The 14,961-nt window shown below is 42.0% G+C and overlaps 1 protein-coding gene across 2 annotated transcripts in view; it reads right to left on the reverse strand.

Moving 5' to 3' along the window:
* Window positions 1–14,961, reverse strand: part of LOC128689528 (receptor-type tyrosine-protein phosphatase T-like) — a 208,285-nt gene that overhangs the window by 154,761 nt on the left and 38,563 nt on the right. For both annotated transcript variants that reach the window (XM_070086130.1, XM_070086131.1), the window contains 3 exons: window positions 4,708–4,971; window positions 3,148–3,279; window positions 885–1,073 (listed from right to left, as the gene is read on the reverse strand). In XM_070086130.1, coding sequence (XP_069942231.1) covers window positions 885–1,073; window positions 3,148–3,279; window positions 4,708–4,971 — 585 coding nt within the window. The remainder of the gene's footprint in view (window positions 1–884; window positions 1,074–3,147; window positions 3,280–4,707; window positions 4,972–14,961) is intronic.

Genomic DNA, 14,961 nt, shown 5'->3' on the forward strand with positions numbered 1-14,961 from the left:
TCACGAGTTTTCCATATTGGAGTAATTGAAATTTCTCTTCATTGAACTTCATATCGTTCTCCGCGGCCCACGTAATGATTTGCTTGAAGTCCGCTTGGAGTCTTCCAGTGTTATCGATGGATGACACTGTCATGCAAATTCAGGTGTTATCCACAAAGGAAGACACAGTGCTGTGGCTTACATCTCTGTCTATGTCAGATGTGAGAATAAGGAACAGGATGAGGGCGAGTACTGTGCATTGAGGAACAGTTTTTCACTGTGGTTGCCTCAGACTTTACAGTTGACTATTACCCTTTGTGTTCTATTTGTTAGGAAGTTATAGATGCATCTACCAACTTTTCCTGTTATTCCTTTATCACACATTTTGTGCGCTGTTATGGTCATACTTGTCGAAAGGCTTTCGCAATGTCTATGTATACTACATCTGCATTTTGTTTGTCCTCTAAGACCTTGTCATAATAGTCCAGTAGTTGGGACAGGCAGGAGCACCCTGCTCTAAACCCACATTGCTCTGGGTTGTGTAACTGATGGGTATCTAAGTGGGTGGCGATCTTGCTTCTTAGAACTCTTTCAGAGATTTTTATGATATGGAATGTAAGTGCTACAGGTCTGTAATTTTTTGCAATTGTCTTACTGCCACCTTTGTGGAGGAGGGCAATGCAACTAACAACTAAACTGAGATTAAGTGATTCATGCAAAGAATTGAATTCTATTTCATTAGACATTATGGCCAAAAGCAAATGTCTGAATTTTAATTGTGGTTAGACTTGTAAAAATAAATTTAATATTTCCTTTCGAAAATATCAGTGGGGGCCTCACAGTATCTGTAGCCCAGGAGCCTTTAAAATCTTAATCTGGCTCTGCCCAAAAACCAGTCAACTTACCTCCCGTACATATTTTATTATCACCATCACCGTCTAAATAAGTGTAACCAGGGGCACAGGAACAGCCGTAGGGTTTTGGAAGACAGATGATCAGGCTACGACAGTCTCCATCTTTATTGACATTAAATTCCAGCGTCTTCCTATCACATGCCAGCTGACACTGTGCTCCAAATGTCCCAGGGAGACAAGCTGTGAGAAGATACAAATAACATCAGTGCCCTAATTCATGTCGGATTAATAAATCATTATGACTGTGACTAGAAATAAACATGTAAATAGCTCATTACCAGTGTAGCTTGTTCAGCTAACAAAACTCTGCGGCCCAGTCACTGGACCTATTATCTTTGGCAACCACCCACAGGATGGGTATGAGGTGGTAATAAAGATATTAAACTATAAACTAAACTGGCATTGTGGAGGTGCTTAGTGCTAATGTATCCTCCCTAGGTCACACAACTCTTTTTTTTTTTTTTTACCAAGTCGGTCATCTCCCACCGAGGCAGGGTGACCCAAAAAGAAAATACTTTCATCATCATTCAACACTTTCACCTCACTCATACATAATCACTGTTTATGCAGAGGTGCCCAGAATACAACAGTTTAGAAGTATATACGTATATACAACATATCCCTCCAAACTGCCAATATCTCAAACCCCTCCTTTAGAGTGCAGGCATTGTACTTCCCATTTCCAGGACTCAAGTCCGGTTATATAAAAATAACCCGTTTCCCTGAATCCCTTCACTAAATATTACCCTGCTCACACTCCAATAGCTCGTCAGGTCCCAAATACCATTCGTCTCCATTCACTCCTATCTAACACGCTCACGCACGCTTGCTGGAAGTCCAAGCCCCTTGCCCACAAAACCTCCTTTACCCCTCTGCCTCCAGACTTTTTAAGGACGACCCTTACCCCGCCTTTCTTCCAATACAGATTTATACGCTCTCCATGTCATTCTACTTTGATCCATTCTCTCTAAATGACCAAACCACCTCAACAACCCCTCTTCTGCCCTCTGACTAATACTTTTATTAACTTCACACCTTCTCTTAATTTCCACACTCCGAATTTTCTGCATAATATTTACACCACACATTGCCCTCGGACAGAACATCTCCACCGCCTCCAACCGCCTCCTCGCTGCAGCATTTACAACCCAAGCTTCACACCCATATAAGTGTTGGTACCACTATACTTTCATACATTCCCTTCTTTGCCTCCATATATAACGTTTTTTGTCTCCACATATACCTCAACGCACCACTCACCTTTTTTCCTTCATCAATTCTATGATTAACCTCATCCTTCATAAATCCATCCGCCGACACGTCAACTCCCAAATATCTGAAAACATTCACTTCTTCCATACATATGACTCAACAATCAATATTTGCACCAATAACTCATTACAGTTGTGACCGGGTGTGGAAGTGTGAATTGCTCATTACTCTATAATTTGTTCATGATTGTAGCCAAAGTATAAACGTAAGTAACCATTCTACAGAATTCATTACCTTTGTAACTTCTGAGCTCATTACCTTTGTACCTAGTTCAGCTATCAAAACTTTGGGGGCCCAGTCCCTGGACCCATTACGTACCTCTGTAATCTGTAAATACCTTTGTAACTTGTCATGATTGTGACCAGACTTACCTGGAGTTCATTACCTTTGTAAATTGTGAGTTCATTACCTTTGTAAATTGTGAGTTCGTTACCTTTGTAAATTGTGAGTTCATTGCCTCTGTAACTTGCTCAGCTATCAAAACTTTGGAGTCCAGTCCCTGGACCAATTATGTACCTCTGTAATCTTTTGACTACCGCCCACAGGATGGGTATGGGGTGCATAATAAACATATTAAACTTAACTAAAAACTTCCATACTCCAATTATGTACCTCTGTAATCTTTTGACTACCGCCCACAGGATGGGTATGGGGTGCATAATAAACATATTAAACTAACTAACTTCCATACTCCTTCATACTCACGCAACTCACTGTATTATAATAAGCAGGATACACTGTACAGGAAAGGTTATGAAGTACAGAACATTACTTGAATTAGTAAAAATAAATAAAGAGAACATTATTATTAATATTACAAGTCTCGATGTAAAATGTTAAAACTGTGGAATTTTTTTTTCAGTGTTAGAAAACTTCGCAAAGTATTTGTACTTTTTAAGTTGTGCAAACAAAACTAACAACATGCATGCAGGTACAAGCTGACTGAAAGGAGATGGAGAAAAATTAAGATAATAAGACTCACCATACTGACAGGTGTCACCTATGAAGCCAGGAGGACAGACACAGGTGCCAGTCTGTGAGTGGCACTGTCCTCCGTGTAGACACTTGGGACACTGATCACTACAGTGTACACCATACTTATCCTTCTCGCATTCTGTAACACACACTCATACTTAAATTTTATTTTATACAATCAAGAATATAATTAAAAAGGCTTAACATTTTATTGTATGTATTATTATTCATATTACCTATATTAAAAATAAGCACTAAACCCATATGGGTTATACAGAACTAACATTGCATAAGGTGTAGGAATCGTGGGAACACACAGGAAAGAAAGATAACAGAGAATTTAAAGTCAACACCGAGGCTACCTGCTGAGAAAAACTATACAGTACATACTTCTACCTAGATTACGGCTCTCTCCTCACTTTCCTCTCCCTCAAGTCACTGCTGGCATGAATAAAGAGGAAAACAAATATGCCATACTGGAAACTGGTATGGAGGGTGGCCCGGTGGCTAAAGCTCCCGCTTCACACACGGAGGGCCCGGGTTCGACTCCTGGCAGGTGGAAACATTCCGACGCGTTTCCTTACACCTGTTGTCCTGTTCACCTAGCAGCAAGTACCTGGGTGTTAGTCGACTGGTGTGGGTCGCATCCTGGGGGACAAGATTAAGGACCCCAATGGAAATAAGTTAGACAGTCCTCGATGACGCACTGACTTCCTTGGGTTATCCTGGGTGGCAAACCCTCCGGGGTTAAAAACCCGAAGAAAGTCTTATCTTAACTTTCTGGAAGATGTGTACTACAACTACATGTCTCACTGCCACTCAAGAGAGCTGTGTGTATCAGTAGTTCTACTTCTGACACCATCAATTCTGCTATGACTATAACAACACTGTTTGTCAAGTGATAAGATAAGATTTCGTTCGGATTTTTAACCCCGGAGGGTTAGCCACCCAGGATAACCCAAGAAAGTCAGTGCGTCATCGAGGACTGTCTAACTTGGGGTCCTTAATCTTGTCCCCCAGGATGCGACCCACACCAGTCGACTAACACCCAGGTACCTATTTGCTGCTAGGTGAACAGGACAATAGGTGTAAGGAAACGTGTCGAAATGTTTCCACCCGCCGGGAATCGAACCCGGGCCCTCCGTGTGTGAAGCGGGAGCTTTAGCCAAGATGCAGTTGCTGAACAAACATCAGAAATCTGCTGACTTCAGAATGCCCCGTCAACTAAATGTACATGATGGTCTGCATGGGTTTAGTATGGATTTAAATATAAACATGGAAAAGGCACTTTAATTTGAAATTAAGGCAGCATTTATAGTCCATTCCAAAATGCATGTAAATAACAGACGAGTTGAAAGAACTGATAACGATGAACCAGTACAGTGAATATCTGGGAAGCAGAGAAAGTCTGCTATGTGAGATGTTGGGCAGAAGTGTGTGTCATCTGCTCCTCACCACCACCAATAGTACCACTTACCCATTACTACTACCACCACCTACACCACTTATTCCAACCTACCAATACTTCAAACACACTATATTAAACATCGCGGTTGCCTCCACTTACCACGAATCATGACATCGAAGTAAGCCCCGTCATAGTTTCCTCTGTTGGTATGAACGTCAGAATGAACGAGGTATACACCAGTGTGGTGGAGTTGGGCTGGTCCAAGTTGGAGAGATGGCAGCTTACTAGTGTTACTTGACCAATTATCTGGCACTTTCTTAATGTACACCTCATCGGACAGACCCTGGTTGATTTTGACCACTGGGATCGTCACTTCTTCACCCTTGCTGAACCTCAGTGTGGGTGACCGTGAGTGATAATCACCTGTAACAGATAACAACGTTCTCATATGTTGTGTATATTATATGACCTTAGTGGGTTTAGCGCTTCTTTTTTATTATAATAATAAAATGTGAATACTACAGCTTAATGTAGTGATTTACCGTACACCTGGTAATCTCGTAACACCTGGTTCATTCTCAATGCAACACCAGGTTAAGTTTCACTATGACACTTGGTTAAGTTTCACTGAAACACCTGGTTAAGTTTCACTGTAACACCTTAAGTCTCACTGTAACACCTTGTTAAGCCTCACTGTAACACCTTGTTAAGTCTCACTCTAACACCTTGTTAAGTCTCACTGTATCACCTGGTTGAGTTTCACTGTAACACCTGGTTAAGTTTCACTGTAACGCCTGGTTAAATCTCACTGTAACACCTGGTTAAGTGTCATTGTAACACCTGGTTAAGTGCCACTGTAACACCTGGATAAGTGTCACTGTATCACCTGGTTAAATCTCACTGTAACACCTTGTTAAATCTCACTGTAACACCTGGTTAAATCTAACTGTAACACCTTGTTAAGTCTCATTGTAACACCTTGTTAAGTCTCACTATAACACCTGGTTATGTCTCACTGTAACACCTTGTTAAGTCTCACTGTAACACCTGGTTAAGTCTCACTGTAACACCTTGTTAAGTCTCACTGTAACACCTTGTTAAATCTCACTGTAACACCTGGTTAAGTCTCACTGTAACACCTGGTTAAATCTAACTGTAACACCTTGTTAAGTCTCACTGTAACACCTGGTTAAGTCTCACTGTAACACCTTGTTAAGTCTCACTGTAACACCTTGTTAAGTCTCACTGTAACACCTTGTTAAGTCTCACTGTAACACCTGGTTAAGTCTCACTGTAACACCTTGTTAAGTCTCACTGTAACACCTTGTTAAGTCTCACTGTAACACCTTGTTAAGTCTCACTGTAACACCTTGTTAAGTCTCAATGTAACACCTTGTTAAATGTCACTGTAACATCTGGTTAAGTCTCACTGTATCACCTGGTTAAGTTTCACTATAACACCTGGTTAAATCTAACTGTAAAACCTTGTTAAGTCTCACTGTAACACCTGGTTAAGTCTCACTGTAACACCTGGTTAAGTCTCACTCACCTGGTTAAGTCTCACTGTAACACCTTGTTAAGTCTCACTGTAACACCTGGTTAAGTCTCACTGTAACACCTGGTTAAGTCTCACTGTAACACCTTGTTAAGTCTCACTGTAACACCTTGTTAAGTCTCACTGTAACACCTGGTTAAGTCTCACTGTAACACCTGGTTAAGTCTCACTGTAACACCTTGTTAAGTCTCACTGTAACACCTTGTTAAGTCTCACTGTAACACCTTGTTAAGTCTCACTGTAACACCTTGTTAAGTCTCACTGTAACACCTGGTTAAGTCTCACTGTAACACCTGGTTAAGTCTCACTGTAACACCTGGTTAAGTCTCACTGTAACACCTTGTTAAGTCTCACTGTAACACCTGGTTAAGTCTCACTGTAACACCTGGTTAAGTCTCACTGTAACACCTTGTTAAGTCTCACTGTAACACCTTGTTAAGTCTCACTGTAACACCTGGTTAAGTCTCACTGTAACACCTTGTTAAGTCTCACTGTAACACCTGGTTAAGTCTCACTGTAACACCTGGTTAAGTCTCACTGTAACACCTGGTTAAGTCTCACTGTAACACCTTGTTAAGTCTCACTGTAACACCTTGTTAAGTCTCACTGTAACACCTGGTTAAGTCTCACTGTAACACCTGGTTAAGTCTCACTGTAACACCTGGTTAAGTCTCACTGTAACACCTGGTTAAGTCTCACTGTAACACCTGGTTAAGTCTCACTGTAACACCTTGTTAAGTCTCACTGTAACACCTGGTTAAGTCTCACTGTAACACCTGGTTAAGTCTCACTGTAACACCTGGTTAAGTCTAAGTAACACCTGGTTATGTCTCACTCACCTGGTTAAGTCTCACTGTAACACCTGGTTAAGTCTCACTGTAACACCTGGTTAAGTCTAACACCTGTTAACACCTGGTTAAATCTCACTGTAACACCTTGTTAAGTCTCACTGTAACACCTGGTTAAGTCTCACTGTAACACCTTGGTTAAGTCTCACTGTAACACCTGGTTAAGTCTCACTGTAATACCTGGTTAAGTCTCACTGTAACACCTGGTTAAGTCTCACTGTAACACAGTCTCACTGTAACACCTTGTTAAGTCTCACTGTAACACCTGGTTAAGTCTCACTGTAACACCTGGTTAAGTCTCACTGTAACACCTGGTTAAGTCTCACTGTAACACCTGGTTAAGTCTCACTGTAACACCTGGTTAAGTCTCACTGTAACACCTTGTTAAGTCTCACTGTAACACCTGGTTAAGTCTCACTGTAACACCTTGTTAAGTCTCACTGTAACACCTGGTTAAGTCTCACTGTAACACCTTGTTAAGTCTCACTGTAACACCTGGTTAAGTCTCACTGTAACACCTGGTTAAGTCTCACTGTAACACCTGGTTAAGTCTCACTGTAACACCTGGTTAAGTCTCACTGTAACACCTGGTTAAGTCTCACTGTAACACCTTGTTAAGTCTCACTGTAACACCTGGTTAAGTCTCACTGTAACACCTTGTTAAGTCTCACTGTAACACCTGGTTAAGTCTCACTGTAACACCTTGTTAAGTCTCACTGTAACACCTGGTTAAGTCTCACTGTAACACCTTGTTAAGTCTCACTGTAACACCTGGTTAAGTCTCACTGTAACACCTGGTTAAGTCTCACTGTAACACCTGGTTAAGTCTCACTGTAACACCTGGTTAAGTCTCACTGTAACACCTGGTTAAGTCTCACTGTAACACCTGGTTAAGTCTCACTGTAACACCTGGTTAAGTCTCACTGTAACACCTGGTTAAGTCTCACTGTAACACCTGGTTAAGTCTCACTGTAACACCTTGTTAAGTCTCACTGTAACACCTGGTTAAGTCTCACTGTAACACCTGGTTAAGTCTCACTGTAACACCTGGTTAAGTCTCACTCACCTGGTTAAGTCTCACTGTAACACCTTGTTAAGTCTCACTGTAACACCTGGTTAAGTCTCACTGTAACACCTGGTTAAGTCTCACTGTAACACCTTGTTAAGTCTCACTGTAACACCTGGTTAAGTCTCACTGTAACACCTGGTTAAGTCTCACTGTAACACCTGGTTAAGTCTCACTGTAACACCTGGTTAAGTCTCACTGTAACACCTGGTTAAGTCTCACTGTAACACCTTGTTAAGTCTCACTGTAACACCACCTGTAACACCTGTTAAGTCTCACTGTAACTGTAACACCTTGTTAAGTCTCACTGTAACACCTTGTTAAGTCTCACTGTAACACCTTGTTAAGTCTCACTGTAACACCTTGTTAAGTCTCACTGTAACACCTTGTTAAGTCTCACTGTAACACCTGTAACACCTGGTTAAGTCTCACTGTAACACCTTGTTAAGTCTCACTGTAACACCTTGTTAAGTCTCACTGTAACACCTGGTTAAGTCTCACTGTAACACCTGGTTAAGTCTCACTGTAACACCTGGTTAAGTCTCACTGTAACACCTGGTTAAGTCTCACTGTAACACCTTGTTAAGTCTCACTGTAACACCTAGTTAAGTCTCACTGTAACACCTTGTTAAGTCTCACTGTAACACCTGGTTAAGTCTCACTATAACACCTTGTTAAGTCTCACTGTAACACCTGGTTAAGTCTCACTGTAACACCTTGTTAAGTCTCACTGTAACACCTGGTTAAGTCTCACTGTAACACCTGGTTAAGTCTCACTGTAACACCTGGTTAAGTCTCACTGTAAAACGTTTAAAGATTAAATATTTTATTTCTTTGCAAAGGTTATAATGTATAAATACAATTTTGATTTGTTAAGGGTTCTAAGAAGCAAGATCACCACCCATCTAGATACCCATCAGTTACACAACCCAGGGCAACACGGGTTTAGAGCAGGTCACTCATGTCTGTCCCAACTACTGGACAACTATGACATGGTCCTGGATGCTCTAGAAGACAAAGAAAATGCAGATGTAGTATACACAGACTTTGCAAAAGCTTCTGACAAATGTGACCATGGCGTAATAGCGCACAAAATACGTGATACAGGAATAACAGGAACTGTTGGTCAGAGCAAAGTCTGAGGCGCCTACGGTGAAAAGCTCTGTTCCACAAGGCACAGTACTCGCTCCCATCTTGTTCCTCATCCTCATATCTGACATAGAGATGTAAACCACAGCACCATATCTTCCTTTGCAGATGACACCCGAGTTTGCATGACAGTGTCCTCCATCGAAGACACCACAAGACGCCAGGCGGACATCATCCAAATCTTTAAATGGCCCGCAGAAAATAACATGAAGTTCAATGATGAGAAATTTCAATTACTCCGATATGGAAAACGTGAGGAAATTAAAACTATATCGGAATATAAAACAAATTCCAACCACATAATAGAGCGAAAAACTAATGTAAAAGACCTGAAAGCGATCATGTCAGAAGATCTCACCTTCAAAGACCACAACATTGTATCAATCGTATCTGCTAGAAAAATGACAGGATGGATAATGCGAATCTTAAAAACTAGGGAGGCCAAGCCCATGATGACACTCTTCAGGTCACTTGTTCTATCTAGGCTGGAATATTGCTGCACACTAACGCCACCTTTCAAGGCAGGTGAAATTGCTGACCTAGAAAGTGTACAGAGAACCTTCACGGCGCGCATAACTGCAATAAAATTCCTCAATTACTGGGAACGCTTGAAGTTCCTCAACCTGTACTCCCTGGAACGCAGGCGGGACAGATACACGATTATATACACTTGGAAACCCCTAGAGGGATTAGTACCAAACTTGCACACGAATATCACTGCCTATGAAAGCAAAAGACTCGGCAGACGATGTAGCATTCCCCCAATGATAAGCAGGGGCGCCACTAGCACGATAAGAGACAACACAGTAAGTGCCAAGGGGCCCAAGACTGTTCAAACGCCTCCCAGCATACATAAGGGAGATTACCAATAGACCCCTGGCAGTCTTCAAGAAGGCTCTGGACAAGCACCTAAAGTCAGTACCTGACCAACCGGGCTGTGGTTCGTACGTTGGGTTGCGTGTGGCCAACAGTAACAGCCTAGTTGATCAGGCCCTGATCCACCATGAGGCCTGGTTATAGAGCGGGTCCAGGTATACTCCAGGTATACAAAGAAAGCCACTATCATGCCGGGGCATGACGGGCAGACTAATCCTAGTACATAATAACTACTTAAGTCTACACAAGATAAGAATTGTTAACTTATCAATAAATCTTTATTTTACCTTAATACTAATGCGAGGTAGTCAGGGTGGAGGTTTATAAGGTTTATAAGTATCACATAATAAAACTGTTTTACAATTAATGATTTAAACAGTAATATTTTATGAATTGGCAGGTGTTTCAATAGACTAGAGGTCATATAATAGTCCTAAACTTGTATGTAGTCAGGGGATCCTTAACCGGTTCAGACCTTCAGGTCCTTTATATGCATTGCATTTTTGCATAGTGTTTACGTGCGGCCAACAGTAATAGCTGGGTTGATCAGGCCCTGATCCACAATGAGGCCTGACCACAGACCGGGCCGCGGGGGCGTTGACCCCTGAAACCCTCTTCACTGATCCCCCAGGAAAGTCTACAGAGGCAGGAGATGTGACTGGGGCTGACTAAGCTATATCTGGCTACTGGAAAAAAGGTCTCAAAATAAGACATTTATCACCCTGGTAACTTAATTCTTACAATACTTATTGTTAATGCATTAATATTTTTATACAATAGGTAGTTCAAGGGTAAATTATATAATGGAATTATGATCAATAGTTAAAAGTTAAGAATACTATAGAGATAAAATCATCTTTCAACAAACCGGTCTTATCCCACCCAGGCAGGGTAGTCCAAAAAGAAAAACACGTTTGTCTTTTTAAATTTAGTAATATATACAGGAGAAGGGGTTACTAGCCCCTTGCTCCCGGCATTTTCGTAGCTTCTTATGACACGTATGGCTTACGGAGGAAGAATTCTGTTCCACTTCCCAATGAAGAAAAGAGGAAATAAACAAGAACAAGAACTAGTAAGAAAATAGAAGAAAGGCAGAGGGGTGTGCATATATATGCTTGTACATGTATGTGTAGCGTGACCTAAGTGTAAGTAGAAGTAGCAAGTCTAAGTAAGTTTATTCCTAGAGAGGGTTTCGGGGGCCAACGCCCCCGCGGCCCGGTCTGTGACCAGGCCTCATGGTGGATCAGGACCTGATCAACCAGGCTGTTACTGTTCAGGTATACGGAAATATAGTTACCTAGATTATCATACGTAGCAGTATATGTGCAGAGAACCCAGGATAACCCACTGGGATCCTTTACCTGAAACCTTACATATTTATGAGACAAAAAAAGACACCATCAATCCTACCATCATATAAAACAATTACAGGTTTCCGTTTTACACTCACTTGGCAGGACGGTAGTACCTCCCTGGGCAGCTGCTGTCTACCAACCTATTACCTAGGATAGAAATAAAATATATAAATCAATAACTTTAACACACTGGCTGTGTCCCAAAATAGAGGAACCACATTTACCATCATTCAATCAATCATTGTTTTGCCATTAGCATGCTGTCATTACCACCGCAGCATCCTCGCCTCTCCTTCAGAGTGTAGTCACTGTACTTTCCGGCTCCAGTACTCAAGTCGGGCTAACCAGTTTTCCTAAATTCCTTCATATACATTACCTTGCTCAGACTTTAAAAGCGGGTCAAAAGTCCTCAAACTCCCTATCCTCCATTCTCACTGATCTGACGCTCACACATGTCGGTTTAATGTTCCAGGCCTTGTATTCAACACCTCCTTTACCATCTTCCTTCAACCTTTCCTAGGACAACTCCTACCCCTCCTTCCTTCCACTCCAGATTTATACACTCTCTTAGTCATCATATTCTGCTCTTATCAACTCTTCTTGTCAGCAATAACAGCCTGGCTGATCAGACCCTGATCCACCATGAGGCCTGGTCTCAGACCGAGCCGCGGGGGCGTTGACCCCTGAAACCCTCTCCAGGTAAACTCCTGGTAAAGCCTCAACTTCTTCCTCAACCCTACTGAACCATATGTTTGGTATCCCCATATCTTCTATCTCCATTCTTCGGTATCCACAACACTCAATGACCTCAAACATGTTATCTCTACTACCTCAGTCTCCTGGGTGCAATGTTTAAAGTCCATGTTTCACACCCATATATATTATGTTGGTGCCAGTATACTCTGGTTCAATCCGCAGTACAGGTGGAAACATCTGGGAGTGTTTCCTTAAACACCTGCTGTCCCTCTTCACCTAGCAGTAAATAGGTACCTGGGTGTTATTCAACTGGTGTGGGTCGCATCCTGGGGATAAAATTAACCTAACTTGGCGGAAATGATCTGCATAAAAAAGGGTTTTCTATACGGTATGTCACTGTTCTCAGCTTTGGTCTGTATAATTTGTATCATTTCCTTGTAAAAATAAAAATTATTATTATTATTATTATTATTATTATTATTATTATGTATTATTATTATTATTATCATTATCATTATTATTATTGCCTCCATGGATAAAGTTCTTTGCCCCCACAGATGCCTGGATGCACTACCCACCTTATTTTCCAAGTCAGTTTTATTGTTCACGTCATCTTTCATAGACTCATCCGCTGACAAGCGATAACATTAACTGATAAAGTTGAACTGCTGCCTGAATGAGGAGCAATTAGTGCAGGGTTATTTATATGTTAGTTGTAAAGTAAAAGGACACAAGTGCAACTAATGTGACATTTATTGTGGCAACGTTTCGCTCTCCAGGAGCTTTATCAAGCTTGATAAAGCTCCTGGAGAGCGAAACGTTGCCACAATAAATGTCACATTAGTTGCACTTGTGTCCTTTTACTTTACATATTGTCGGTAATTCTACCAACTTTATTACTATATGTTAGTTAATGATAAGTGAAGAACAAGGAAGGAGGTGATGAGTGTAAGATTAGAGGTGATGGGTGTAAGATTTAGAGGTGATGAGTATAAGATTAGAGGTGATGAGTGTAAGATTAGAGGTGATGAGTATAAGATTAGAGGTGATGAGTGTAAGATTAGAGGTGATGAGTGTAAGATTAGAGGTGATGAGTATAAGATTAGAGGTGATGAGTGTAAGATTAGAGGTGATGAGTGTAAGATTAGAGGTGATGAGTGTAAGATTAGAGGTGATGTGTAGACAGCCTGTACTGTCTGCACAGACAGCCTATGCTGTCTGCCAGCTTAGTTCATATTTGGCGCCACTAAGGTGCTGCCCTGTGGGCCAGCCCAAAGTCTGTGGGATGCTGATCCCACACTCACTCCCAGCGGCCTAGCAGCAAGACAGAAGGCCTAGTAGCTCTCTCCTCTCGTGGGATGGCCCTACCCGGGCCACGGGCACAACACACAAGCCTGTGTACCCACTACGACTTTGCAAATAAAGTAAGAAGCCTCCGAAGACGTGCTCACTGGAGTCTGGTGTATGATGTTACTACTCACAGATGTTTCGCCCAGTCGTCTCTGCCACGACTCGCTCTACGCTCGCTGGCAGTGACACCCCAGCGACAGTACCAGTCGAGAAGTGTCCTCCTGAGTCGCTTGCCAGAAGTCCTGCCCAGTTGCCGAGTTTTGACGACGCCTCACTCGAGGGCACCAGCATCTCGTGCCCCAGGTTGAGTGAAACCTGCAGCGACTCCTACGATGACTGCTTCACCGTTCTAGAGGAGACCGTAACCTGTTACGTCACAGCTCAGCCGCAGCGATGTCTCCTGTGTTGCAGTATCTGTCCAGAAGCAGGAAGGCGTGCAGTGATGCCCTTCGACGCTCACTGCGACGCTCACGATGTTTAGCACACCCCACGTGTTTTTTTCTTCACTCCCTGTAGGAAGTTTTCTTTTTTCATGTCCATATGTATATATATGTTTTTATTTTGTGTTCTGTGCCCTGTTCCTATGAGAGAGAGACCGAGTTTTTTTTTTACCACCAGTATTGTCGCGTCGGGACGACGCGAGGTAGGTGTTAGTTAGTTTAATATGTTTATTATGCACCCCATACCCATCCTGTGGGCGGTAGTCAAAAGATTACAGAGGTACATAATTGGTCCAGGGACTGGGCCTCAAAGTTTTGATAGCTGAGCAAGTTACAGAGGTAATGAATTCACAATTTACAAAGGTAATGAACTCACAATTTACAAAGGTAATGAACTCCAGGTAGGTCTAGTCACAATCATGACAAGTTACAAAGGTATTTACAGATTACAGAGGTACACAATGGGTCCAGGGACCGGGCTCCAAAGTTTTGATGGCTGAACTAGGTACAAGGTAATGAACTCACAAGTTACAAAGGTAATGAACTCACAAGTTACAAAGGTAATGAATACTGTAAGAATGGTTACTTACGTTTATACATGGCTGCAATCATGAACAAATTTTAGAGTAATGAGCAATTCACACTTCCACACCCGGTCACAACTGTAGTGAGTTATTGGTGCAAATGTTGATTGCTGAGTCTCTCTCTCTCACACACACACACACACACACATACAAATTCATACACACACACACATAAACACACACACACACACACACACACACACACACACACACACACACACACTCATACACACACACGCACACACACTCATACACACACACACACACTCATACACACACACACACTCATACACACACACACACTCATACTCACACACACACACACACACACACACACACACACACACACACACACACACACACTCACACACTCACACACATGCACACAAACACACACACAGACACACACACACACACACACACACACACACACACACACACACACACACACACACACACACACACACACACACACATGCACATATGTGGTAATG

This window comes from Cherax quadricarinatus, chromosome 18 (genome assembly GCF_038502225.1).
Source record: "Cherax quadricarinatus isolate ZL_2023a chromosome 18, ASM3850222v1, whole genome shotgun sequence".
In the NCBI taxonomy this organism is placed as follows: domain Eukaryota; kingdom Metazoa; phylum Arthropoda; class Malacostraca; order Decapoda; family Parastacidae; genus Cherax; species Cherax quadricarinatus.